General features: G+C 37.5%; 1 protein-coding gene across 7 annotated transcripts in view; it reads left to right on the top strand.

Annotated features, from left to right (window-relative positions):
* The first annotated feature begins 322 nt into the window (after positions 1-322).
* The window catches only part of MELK (maternal embryonic leucine zipper kinase), a 70438-nt gene continuing 57992 nt past the window's right edge, over positions 323-12768 (top strand). For 2 of the 7 annotated variants that reach the window (XM_030884260.2, XM_030884258.2), the window contains exons 1-6: positions 323-409; positions 1692-1777; positions 4600-4716; positions 8766-8909; positions 9847-9915; positions 11680-11772. In XM_030884260.2, coding sequence (XP_030740120.1) covers positions 352-409; positions 1692-1777; positions 4600-4716; positions 8766-8909; positions 9847-9915; positions 11680-11772 — 567 coding nt within the window. In that variant the 5' untranslated portion in view covers positions 323-351. The remainder of the gene's footprint in view (positions 410-1691; positions 1778-4599; positions 4717-8765; positions 8910-9846; positions 9916-11679; positions 11773-12768) is intronic. The other 5 variants (XM_060299960.1, XM_060299959.1, XM_060299962.1 and 2 more) reach the window with 5 other exon arrangements.

Genomic DNA, 12768 nt, shown 5'->3' with positions numbered 1-12768 from the left:
GACAATACTATATTAAAACTTCAAAGGCTTACCTTTCATATTTAAGTCTTTATTTGATCTGGAATTGATTCTTATGTATGGTGTGAGATAGGAATCCATTTTTTTTATATGGCTAATCAGTTTTTCCAGTATCATTTATATGCCTAAGACTTATTTATATTTGTAGTTACAAGAATGAAGGCGATAGTCTCTCTCTTTTTTTTTTATACAGTAGCTCTATTTTTATTTTTTAGGGATCTCAATAAGAATGAAGGAGATAGTCTCTTAATAGTTCCTTTTTTGATCATGTACTGTTTTTGTTTTTGTCTTACAGGTTCTTTTTATAATTTTGAGTAAACTTCCAGGAGGACTATGAAAGATTATGATGAACTTCTCAAATACTATGAATTATATGAAACTGTTGGGACAGGTAATTATTTTCTTCTTGGAGAGGATAGGTCATCTATTTGAGAGTATAGTGTATTTGGGCAGCCAAGAGCTTTTTAGCCTAACTTATGTAGTTTTAAAATTCTTCAACCTATTTTAGTAAGAAAAAGTGGAGCAAGAGAGAGGAGAATTGTAGGAGGGGCCTTGTGGTTCATTTTATTTAGAATAAAAGTCACTAGAGAGTTTTGAGCCAAGTAGTGGTCTGACCTTTTGTTTTTAAGGTTCACTCTGGCTGCTTGGTTGTGAAAAGACTGGCTGGGAGAGGGCAAGGATGGAAAAACATAGATGTTAGGAGGTTATTGCAATAATTTAGGTGAGTGATACTGGAGATGATGGTGACTTGGATGGTGATAGAATTGAAGGTAGTGAGATTCTGTGTATAGAAAGGAGTGAGATTCTGTATACAGATATATACACACATATGTACATTTAAGTATAGTATATTGAGGCATAACACATAGTAAAATAAGCAAAGTGTACTAATTTTGATGGAGTTTTTGTACACATATACCCGTATGTTCCCTGCTCAGATCAGGACATAGAAATTTCTAGTCAGTGCTTGCTGCCTTTCTCCCAAGGTAAACATTAATATATTTTTGAAGACAGAGCCAGTGTGATTTGTTGGAGGGTTGGATATGTGGTGTGAGACAAAAGCGAGGGGCTAAAAATGGCTTCTGGATTTTTGGCCTGAGCACCTGGGAAGATGGAGTTGCCATTTACTGAGATGAGGAAGACCATGGGAGGAACTACCAGGAGCTTCTTTCTAGAAGCGCTCAGCTGGCGGTTTCTTTTAGATACCTAAATGTAGACCTTTATCCAGCTTTTGAGCCAGTTTTGAAACATAATTGCTTATTTTTACAGTTTTAACACTGAATGGAAATTTCATATTACTTGTCTTTTGTCTCTCCAACTTCATATTGTGTTCTGGCAATGTTAATTATAAAGCAGGTTTAATTGCAATGTTAATTATAAAACAAATTTCTAGAGAATGAATCCTTTTTTCCTACTTCTTCATTGCAAAATTAAAGATATCCTATCATGGCGAAGAGTCTTTAGTTAGTCATTGGATGAGGAGAGGCTAGGATCATGGCCAACACTTTGGAAGCAACAAGAAAAAAGGGCCACAAACTTCAGAAAAATATAGATCAATAGACCCTTATAAAAGTATGTGGAAAGGTTTTTTGTGCCTGAGTTCTCAGTTTGCTCTGATGATGATATTTAAGTTAGTTTGCTTCTCTCTTCATAATACATTTTCCCATACTTAGGTGGCTTTGCAAAGGTCAAACTTGCCTTCCATATCCTCACTGGAGAACTGGTAGCTATAAAAATCATGGATAAAAATGCACTAGGGGTAAGTTTAACATTACTTAAAAAATACTTATAGATCAGTTTTGTGAATTAAAACTTGAATTTGCTCTAATGTTCTAGTTACTGCTCTTTTATTAGAATAATATTTCCATAGCCAGTTATGTATAAATCTATGGTTTTAAAAAGTAATCTGGGGACTTCCCTTGTGGCGCAGTGGTTAAGAATCTGCCTGCCAGTGCAGGGGACATGGGTTCAATCCCTGGTCCAGGAAGATCCCACATGCCACGGAGCAACTAAGCCTGTGCGCCACAACTACTGAGCCTGCATTCTAGAGCCCGCGAGCCACAACTACTGAAGCCCATGTGCCTAGAGCCCGTGCTCCTCAACGAGAGAAACCACCGCAATGAGAAGCCTGCGCACTGCAACAAAGAGTAGCTCCCGCTCGCCGCAACTAGAGAAAGCCTGTGCGTAGCAATGAAGACCCAATGCAGCCAAATAAATAAATAAATAAATTTAAAAAAAAAAGTAATCTGGGGAAGGAGTTACTTTGTTCTTAATTTTAATACAGGGCAATGGCACATATTTGAAGTTGACAGGGTCCATTTTTCTGCAGTTGTTTCATAGTCTTGTAGGTGTTTCTGGGTATTGATATTTCCCTTCTTTATCTTCTCATGATACCCTTACTAAATGTTGATCTACTTTATAGTATAGATCGATCTTATGTCCCAGAATTTTATTCAAAGAATAAATTTTACTCAAAATTTATTCTAACTATTATTAGAAATTATGAAATCCTTTTCTTAATCAGCCTTTTTTTCCTCTACATGAATGCTTCTAGGATTGAGTTGCTCATTACCTTCTAAAGCAGCCCATTTAATTTGTGATCTTGGCTATAATGTGCATAAAGTTTTCCATTTTTCTATTAAGGGAGGATCTGTCTCTTTTGATGGTCTTTGGGCATTATATACCCTTCCCAGTGTTTGAAGTCATCCTGAGTGGTCTTTTTTTTTCTAATTCTTTCTACCATCTCTTGTATGGTTTCGTTTCTATGCTTTGTTCTGGTCTCTTTCTGCTGAGAATTCACTAGTCTCTTAGTATGCATCTGTGATTGTCTTTTTGGAGATAAATTAAAAAAAATTTTTTTAAATCTTTTTTTTTGTCCTCTGACCAAAAATCTCTGAGGGTTAAAGTTTTTTATTCTTTGCGATTGAGTTAGCATTATAATTATTATTAGTATACAGTTGAGTAAAACAGCACAAACATTTTATGTGTTGATAATTATCAAACATAAAAATCACTTTACTGAAAATGCATATTTATATGAGACACGTTGGACTTTTTTGGGGGTCTCTCTTTTTGTTAGGACGAGACAGAGTTTAATATCAATTGTTACTTTATTTTTAAGGATGGAAGTGCTGATTAACATACATAAATTAGTCAAAGAGAATATGTTTTGTTATAATAACATCACTCACTTCTTTGAACTCCTTCTGAAATATATGCCAGAATCACACAATGATCTATATCAGAAATTATTTTTAATAACCTATCAACTGACAATTCAGGCTCTCCTTCAATATTTTTGTTTTCAGTGCTCAATACTCTATTAAACTAATAAAAAGGTATTAAAAAACATTTTTCTTGAGCATTTAAACATTGGTTACAAAACTGATTAATTCCCTTAAGCAATTTCAACTTCAGTTATAACTTTAGTATGACTTATTTACTTGGACACAGCAAACACTTAAATAGCAGACAAAATGTGAACTGTTATTACAAAATGCATTACCACATGAGTACTCAAAACTTATTCTAAATCATCAATATGATGATATTAGTTCATTATTTCTAAACTTGTTTTTGTATTTTTTATTGTTACTATGTTTATTTTAGTTACTTCTTGGGACTTTAAAAATATTTTGATTACTTTCAGGGTTTTAGTCATCAGACTCCCACATCCCCCAAAAAAGAAGGAAAAAAAAATTATCATATCAAAATAGTCAAAGTTACAATTGATTCTTGGTTAAGAACTAATATCTGGTTGCATGGCCCTAGATAATTGGATATTAAACCACAGATCATTAGATCAAATCCCTTTTTATAATAAAATTTTACTTGTTTACTTCATGGATATCTGGATTTCTATCTTTAATATGGACTTTGAAAGTTTTTCAACTTGGTTTACCCTCCTCCCCAACCAACTTCTTTTTTTTTTTTTTTTTTTTTAAAAATATTTATTATTTATTTAGGCTGTGCCAGGTCTCAGTTGCAGCACACAGGCTCTTTAGTTGCTGCATGTGGATTTCTTAGTTACAGCATGCATGTGGGATCTAGTTCCCCGACCAGGGATCGAACTCAGGCCTTCAGCATTGGGAGCATGGAATCTTACCCACTGGACCACCAGGAAGTCCCCCAACTTCTTATTTTGAAAAATTTCAAGCTCCTTGAAAAGTTGGAAGACTGAGACAGTGAATACCTTTAATGTACATTCACCAATTTTTAGCTCAGCATGCTTCTTAATGGACATTGCTGGGACCGAAGTGGTAGCCAAGGCATGTACACTGAGTAGTGTTTCTGTCATTTTCCTTGTTTGGAATGCTAACCTTCTAAAGGGAGTCTGAGATTATTTTAATTTTTCTAGATGTTTTACTATTGCCCCACACTGAGCTTGTCTTTCATAAAACCCTCAAGGCCTTTTTAAAATGTACACACAAATAAGTTTTGTTTTTTATTTCTATATTGTTGAACAAATTGTTTTGAGGCTGTTGATTGCTTTTGCTACTTAGTATTAAAGTTGGTGATATTGATGCTTGGAGCACTTCCCAAATAGGTTTATTGCTCATTTAATGAAATGTTTTGTCACAGAGTGATTTGCCCCGGGTCAAAACAGAAATTGATGCCTTGAAGAACTTGAGACATCAGCATATATGTCAACTCTACCATGTGATAGAGACAGCCAACAAAATATTCATGGTTCTCGAGGTCAGTAGTATGTTCCAGAGACCTAAAGTTATTTGGTCATTGTCTTAGTCTGTTTGGGCTGCTGTAACAAGATATCACAGACTGGGAAGCTTCTGAACAACAGAATCATTTCTTACAATTCTGGAGGCTGGGAATTCCAAGATCAAGGCACCATCATGGTCGGGTGAGGGCACTCTTCTTGGTTCATAACTGGTACCTTATTGCTGTGTCCTTATATGATAGAAAGGGCTAGGGATCTCTCTGGAGCCTCTTTTAGAAGAGCACTAATTTCATTCATGAGGGCTCTGCCCTCATGTCTTAATCACCTCCCAAAGGCCCCACTTTCTAATGCCACCATCTTTGGGGGTTAGGATTTCAACACATGAATTTTTGGAGGGACACAAACATTCAGACCATTCTCACTCATTTTATCAATAGTTATGGGAAAAGTACATTTCACCTGAAAGATTAAATTTTTTTTTTTAAACATCTTTATTGGGGTATAATTGCTTTACAATGGTGTGTTAGTTTCTGCTTTATAACAAAGTGAATCAGTTATACATATACATATGTTCCCATATCTCTTCCCTCTTGCGTCTCCCTCCCTCCCACCCTCCCTATCCCACCCCTCCGGGTGGTCACAAAGCACCGAGCCGATATCCCTGTGCCATGCGGCTGCTTCCCACTAGCTATCTACCTTACGTTTGTTAGTGTGTATATGTCCATGACTCTCTCTCGCCCTGTCACAGCTCACCCTTTCCCCTCCCCATATCCTCAAGTCCGTTCTCCAGTAGGTCTGTGTCTTTATTCCTGTCTTACCCCTAGGTTCTTCATGACATTTTTTTTTTCTTAAATTCCATATATATGTGTTAGCATACGGTATTTGTCTTTTTCTTTCTGACTTACTTCACTCTGTATGACAGACTCTAGGTGTATCCACCTCATTACAAATAGCTCAATTTCGTTTCTTTTTATGGCTGAGTAATATTCCATTGTATATATGTGCCACATCTTCTTTATCCATTCATCCGATGATGGGCACTTAGGTTGTTTCCATCTCCGGGCTATTGTAAATAGAGCTGCAATGAACATTTTGGTACATGACTCTTTCTGATGAAAGATTAAATGTTAAATGGCTTACCTGTTTGAGTTCTGTAACAATTTAGATCAAGTAGGCATATATAATAAATTGGAGATACATTGTAAATGTATCCTTTCTGATACCCTCCTAATGGGATGGTGTAATTTAGTGGACAGAATATGTTAGAATTTGTTCCTAGAGGGAAGGATTCATTTCAGTGTTATATGATGTATTAGCCTAGGGCTGCCACAAATGTGGTTTAAAATAGGAACTTACTGTCTCATAGTTCTGGAGGTTAGAAGTCTGAAATCAAGGTGTGTACATGGTTGCTTCCTTCTGAATCATCTGTTCTATGCCTCTTTCCTAGTTTCAGATGGTTGCTGGCAATCCTTGGCATTCCTCGGCTTATAGATGCACCATCTCTGCCTCTGTCTTCAAATGGTGTTGTCTTACCTGTGTGTCTGTGTCTGTGTCCAAATTTATCTCTTCATACAAGGATACAAACAATTGGATTAGGTTCCACCCTAATCCAGTATGACCTCATTCTAACTTGATTACATCTATAAAGACCTTATTGACATATAAGGTCACATTCACTGGTACCAGGTGTTAGGACTTGAACATATCTTTTTGGAATGACACAGTTCAACCCGCAGCCTATAGGTAGACTTTAATGTATGTGTTATTTGAACCAAACTCTTTCAGGTTTTAACCTGCCCCTTTTGGCTTGAAATGTAAAGTCTTTAGAACATGTATCATTCATTTCGTTTCATTTTCCTTAGTCTCAGCCAAATAATTTGTAACTGCACATCATTTTGACAGATTAACTAACTCTGTTTTAAAAGCACATTTTAAAATTCATAATGCTGAAAGTTTTGGACATACGGCCATTTTCTCTTTATTACACTGTAGATCCACCCACATGGTTTACAGTGGTGAATTTAAAGCCTTTTTAAAAGTTGATCCTTTTGTCCAAATTAAATACTTCAAAAAAACCCAAAATCCATGAACCTGGGACAAAATTTAAAGGATACAAGAGAGGGGACTTCCCTGGTGGTCCAGTGGTGGAGAGTCTGCCTTCCAATGCAGGAGATGCAGGTTTGATCGCTGGTTGGGGAACTAAGATCCCACATGCTGTGGGGCAACTAAGCCTGCGTGCCACAACTACTGAGCCCATGTGCCTCAACTAGAGAGCGTGCGTTCCGCGAACTACAGAGGCCCTGTGCTCTGGAGCCTGTGGTCCACAACTAGAGAGAGAAAACCTGCACGCCACAACTAGAGAGAGGCCTGCGCCGCAATGAAAGATCCTGCATGCGTTGAGGAAGATGCTGCGTGCCACAACTAAGACACAGCCAAAAAAAAAAAAAAAGAAAGAAAATAAATTAAAAAAATAAATATTAAAAAAAAAAAGATACGAGAGAGTATATATTGAAAAGTAAAATTCTCTCTCTCCTCTGTCCCAGTCATCCTGTTTCCTTTCCCTTATGTTAATCACTTACTTTTTTGGTTTCCTATGTATTTTCCGTGTACTTAGAAATACCTATGTATATTTTATATATATATATATATGTGTTTTCACATATATTTATGTGTAGCTTACTGGTTTCTGTCATACAAATGGTCACATACTATAATATTATTCTGTACCTTTTTTCCCCCCTATTTAACATGTTAGCTTGGAGACCATCAATGCATATTCATAGAGATTTTTGATGTTTCTGTTTTACTCTATTTTGTATTTCTTTATTTGAAAATACAAAGTAGGCTGTTTTCTTTATGTAAATCTTATTGGATAGCATTTAAAAAATTGACTAAGTATAATTTATATACAAGAAAATGAACACATTAGGTACATAGTTTTTGAAAAAGGTACATACCCATGTATTTCCCACCCCACTCAGGGTGTAAAACATTTCCACTACACTAGAAAGTTTTCTCCTGACCCTTGAAGTTAATCCCTGTTACCCCACCATCCCAGTGCCCTTCTCAACAACCACTGACCTGATTTTTATCAACAGAGATTAGTTTTACCTATTCTAGAGCTTGATAAAAATAGGATCATACAGTGTGTATTCTTTTGTATTTGGCTTCTTTTATTCAGCATAATGCTTTTTGCAAGTCATTATATCAGTATATTCTCTTTTACACCTTGCTTTTTTCACTTAATATTGGAGATTGTTTCATATCAGCTTATAAAGAGTTTCCTCTTTTTTTTTTTCTTCCTTCTTTTTATGGCTGCATGGAATGCCATTTTATGTAGTGTGAGTACATTCGTGTTGTTTCCAGTCTTTTGCTGTTACAAGCTATGCTGCTGCAGTGAATGATCTTAAACGTGCATTGTTTTTTGATGTGAGAGTGTATCTATAGGAACAGTTCCGAAATGTGAACGTATGAGGTCATAGGCTATCTCCATCTGTAATTTTAATTGATATTGCTAAAATGAAATGAAATCTTAAATGGAAACCCCCATTTACAGAATAGTGGAGCTGCTCTGGTGAAGAAGGGATGGAAAACCTAGATAGAGCTTTGTGCTCTGGTACCCGTTCTTTTGTAGCCTCTGAGGAACTTGTGTATAATTGGTTCTTTCTGGTATAGACTAAAAATCACTGATCTTCCGAATGGAGAAGCAATAATTGCTGCTGGGTTTTTGTTTGTTTCAAGTAACTACACTAAATGTGAGTGCATTAAGATTAGAATGGGTATTAATACTTTGCTATAAAAATCTAAAAACCCTGAATGAACTTAAAATCACAGTGGTAGTTGGTTCTACTTCTACTTACTGGTAATAAAACTGCTCGAGACCAAAAGCTGTTGTTCTCTTTCTTGGAATACTGAGAGTGTATTTTTGAATGTGCCTTACTTAGTTTGTTCCCTTGCTTGTAAATTGAATTAATAATATCTCTGAGTTAGGTATAATTTTTTATTTTAAATTCCTCTGAAGTGATTTCTGTAAGTAGTAACAATATTTATGTGACTATTGCTCTTTAAGTATTGCCCTGGAGGAGAGCTGTTTGACTACATAATTTCCCAGGATCGCCTGTCGGAGGAGGAGACCCGAGTTGTCTTCCGTCAGATAGTGTCTGCAGTTGCTTACGTGCACAGCCAAGGCTTTGCTCACAGGGACCTCAAACCAGTAAGTGACTGCTTCACAGATGGTCACCTGAGAGTTCAACATCATTTACCTGTCATTACTAGGTTTCCAAATGTTCTTTCTGTTTAGAATTTGTCTGGACTTTGCTTTTTGTTGTTGTTGTTGTTTTATTCCTAATGTATCACTTCTTTTTCCTCCTTGACTTTTGACTCCTGGTAGGCTCTTCTGGTTAGACTTATTATTGGCATTCTTTTTCTCTGTCAATCATGTGTGACATTATAAATATCTTTGTAGTCAGCTGCAGAATATGAACCTCAGGGTTTTATTTCTAGGAAAGAAGAGTTGTAGTATTTTCTTTGAGAATATTGTCATTGAGTATTTTCCTCTCAATACTCTCTTCCTGACACCATCTTCCTTTAATTTTCATTCCATTATGCTTCAGAAAGGAACAGTTCAGTGGAATGAACAGACTCAACTTTTCAAGGACAGAATAAAAATTTGATACTCTTAAGTCTGTAGGCTCTGACTGATATGCATGATGGTGAACATGGATTTTAATGTTATTTGGTACTAGGGTTAGGGACCTAGAATTGGTCTAACAAGATATGGCAGTTTCTATCCTTTCCCCTGTTTCTATCCATTCCCTCTGTTTATATCCAACACTTTGATTTGAGTTCAGACTTGCTCTTTTTGTTCAAACTTGCTTTTGGCACACATTGTGTTTGCTTGTAGTTGAACCTCAGAGCACCAAAGAGAAAATGGTTTATGCTAATGTGTCTTGAGGGGAAGCAGGATAGTTATCAACATTCATCTTCTCTTCCCTTATGTTCTTGTCATTTCATTCTTTTTTAATGATTTTCATTCTTGTACCCACGCTGTTTAATATAAACAACCTTAAAGTGATTTTAGAAATAGCTAGAGGTGGGATGTGATATAAGGAAGACAGTATATAGTCATGAAAATATCTTTGTTTTTTCAGGAAAATTTGTTGTTTGATGAAGATCATAAATTAAAGCTGATCGACTTTGGTCTCTGTGCAAAACCCAAGGTAAGTGCAGAGATAAAAATGCATTTATTTCCTTTGTCAGTGTTCTTCTTAGTATGTTATCTTACACTGACTTCCACCTAGTCTTTATTGAGCCTGGTTGCGTCCATTGAGAAGAATGTTCAATTTCATGGTTTTTATAAGTTCTCTAGATGATTTTAATATACAACCAAGGTTGAAAACCACTGCTCTAGGTCCAGGGTTGGTCCTGCTGAAGACCCCATGGGTATGCTGTGAGAGAATTTACAGCACCTAGGTGACAGGAGGCCGTCACGGTGTGAATGCTGAATTGACCGTGTTCTTGCAGTTAGAGTGTGTTGCCACTAGATGATGCCTTTGTTGATTTAGATATGAGTTTTGGGAATTTAGTGCAAATCTGTTCTTTATTATCCAAATGGTTATATAACTAGCAGTTAGTTACATTTTGAGAGATAATCCCCTTTCCTTCTAATAGAAGAAGGAAAAAGTCCATATGCACTTTAAAATTTATACCGTGATATATTTCTTTAATTTGCACTCCATAGTTAGGTACTGGTGTTCTCCAGCATACCTTTTCTTTGAGGTGACTTTGAACTTCTCCTGTGTGGCTGCTGTAGGAAGCTTCCTCCCGAGTTCTCTAATGATGGTATTCACAGTCTCTAAAATGAGCTGTCTACCCTCATTAAGGATGTTGAAATTTCAGACCTGTCTCAGCCCTTTGGAGTCCCATGATTATTTCCTGCCCCAATCAGAATTAGCTGCATGCAAAGGGAGGCAGATTTTGCCCCTTTGGCTGAATGTCTGATTCTTTCTGATTTTCCTCTCCTTCCCTTGGCTCTTCAGAGATTGTCAGTCGAGTCTCGTGTCTGGGAACCAAATGCTAGAAGGCATTTTTTCTGATCAGCAGGCAATAAAGATAAAGCATACTTTGAGCAGATATGCTGGTTTTAAGTCATGTTCATCACAGGAGGCAGTGGAGAATGTGTGTGACAGACTCCCTTAGCCTTTATGTATGGCTGCCACAGATTCAACCCACACAGACACCATCTCAAAAAGCAGGGGTTGGCTGGGAGAGGGTGGCCTCAGCTTTCCTAAGCTGAGGAGCTTACTTCTGGGTGTGTGTAGCAGTTGTAAATGAAATCTCACAATTTCACAAGTCATCTGCCATTTGTGGAACTCTGTATAACTGTTGGGCAGTGGTATCATTTTCATTATGTCTCCATATTTCTGTGGGAGACCAGAGGAGGTTGAGCAGATTCCTCATTTGAACAATCTGGAAGCTCAGGTCGTGATTTGTGTTATAACCGAGTCTAGAAAGCAGACTCCCAAGGCACTATTCTGTGTAGCATTTGCTCTCTTCCCTCTAGGGGAAAAGAAACTCTTCTGTATTTGTAAAGATTTGATATTGGAGATAGGGTCCCATAGAGAAATAACCCTTTTTCCTTGAGTACTTGGGAGTGGGAAGACATGGGTGCTTGGATGTATGCTAAGCTGATTATTATGCTAATGGATGCCTAGGAAGTACGAACCTGGCTTGACTGAGCTAAGGGGAGAAGGATTTTTTTTGTGTCGGGTTGTCATGGTATTGGAAATCGGGGAAGAGGAAGCCACATGTGCGTGCATGCACATAGGCAGAGTATTGAGTTGGCAGCAGAAGTCTTTTATTTTTATTATTTGGGGTAATTCTTCATCTAGCATCTCTCTGCTTGTGCTGAAGAATGTTTATCAGGGTTTTAATTTTCTTAAGGGCTGTAGTTAATAAGTGTTTCATTTTTATCTTATTGGCAGGGTAACAAGGACTATCACCTGCAGACATGCTGTGGGAGTCTTGCTTATGCAGCACCTGAGTTAATACAAGGCAAATCATATCTGGGATCAGAGGTAATTATTCACTGATTAATTCAATATATAACCAATATACGTTTATTGGTGACCTGTAGTAAGTCAGGCATTGTATGTTGAGGGTGAAATGAGGTAAGAAATAAACTTGTTAATCAAAGAGCTGTGTATTCAGAGAGTGAGATATGTAAAGTAATAAGTGAAATGAACAACTTGCAGTAAATATAATAATACACAGTATACTTCTGAAACAAGGATATATTTCTGGTTGTTGTGGTTGCTTGTTGTGGTTGCTTTTGTGTTTAACTGTGCCATAGTTTTAGACTGATTAGTCCAGCCAGGTAGAACATGAGGCCAGGATTATAGGCGCAGTTTTCAGAGATGCTGGTTAGCACAGAGAAAACGTGTACTTTGTTCACAGCCAACTATTCAAGGCCAGCAGTCCCGTGTAAGAGGCCCAGGCTCAGAAGGCCTGGGCATTGCCTGCTTAACCACTGGCTAGGGCGAGCTAGTCAGCCCCTTCCACTCTCTGGAGTACTGGTTTTGCTGATATTAGTATCATAAAATTAAAAAGGTTTAGTTGTCAGAAGATCTGGAAATGCTAGGTTGAACAGTTTTCTTTAGTTAAGGACATCTCCAAATCTTAATATGTTCCTGTACAGTGTCTTTTTTTTTGCGGTACGCGGGCCTCTCACTGGTGTGGCCTCTGCCATTGCGGAGCACAGGCTCCGGATGCGCAGGCTCAGCAGCCATGGCTCATGGGCCCCGCTGTTCCACGGCATGTGAGATCTTCCCAGACCGGGGCACGAACCCGTGTCCCCTGCATCAGCAGGGGGACTCTCAACCACTGCGCCACCAGGGAAGCCCTGTACAGTGTCCTTTGAGAGTAGAACATCACAGACGGCAGCTAGTCTCAATTTTATGCACCTACAGAATCCACTTTTTACGTGGAGCATCTTTTGGAACTGGTGTTATGTGGGAGAAACTTTGAGATATGCCGGTTTACTTAATTTGTAACATGAGAAGATGGGGACTAAC

Source organism: Globicephala melas, chromosome 6 (assembly GCF_963455315.2).
Source record: "Globicephala melas chromosome 6, mGloMel1.2, whole genome shotgun sequence".
Taxonomy (NCBI): domain Eukaryota; kingdom Metazoa; phylum Chordata; class Mammalia; order Artiodactyla; family Delphinidae; genus Globicephala; species Globicephala melas.
This window is presented reverse-complemented; position numbering and strand designations above follow the sequence as displayed.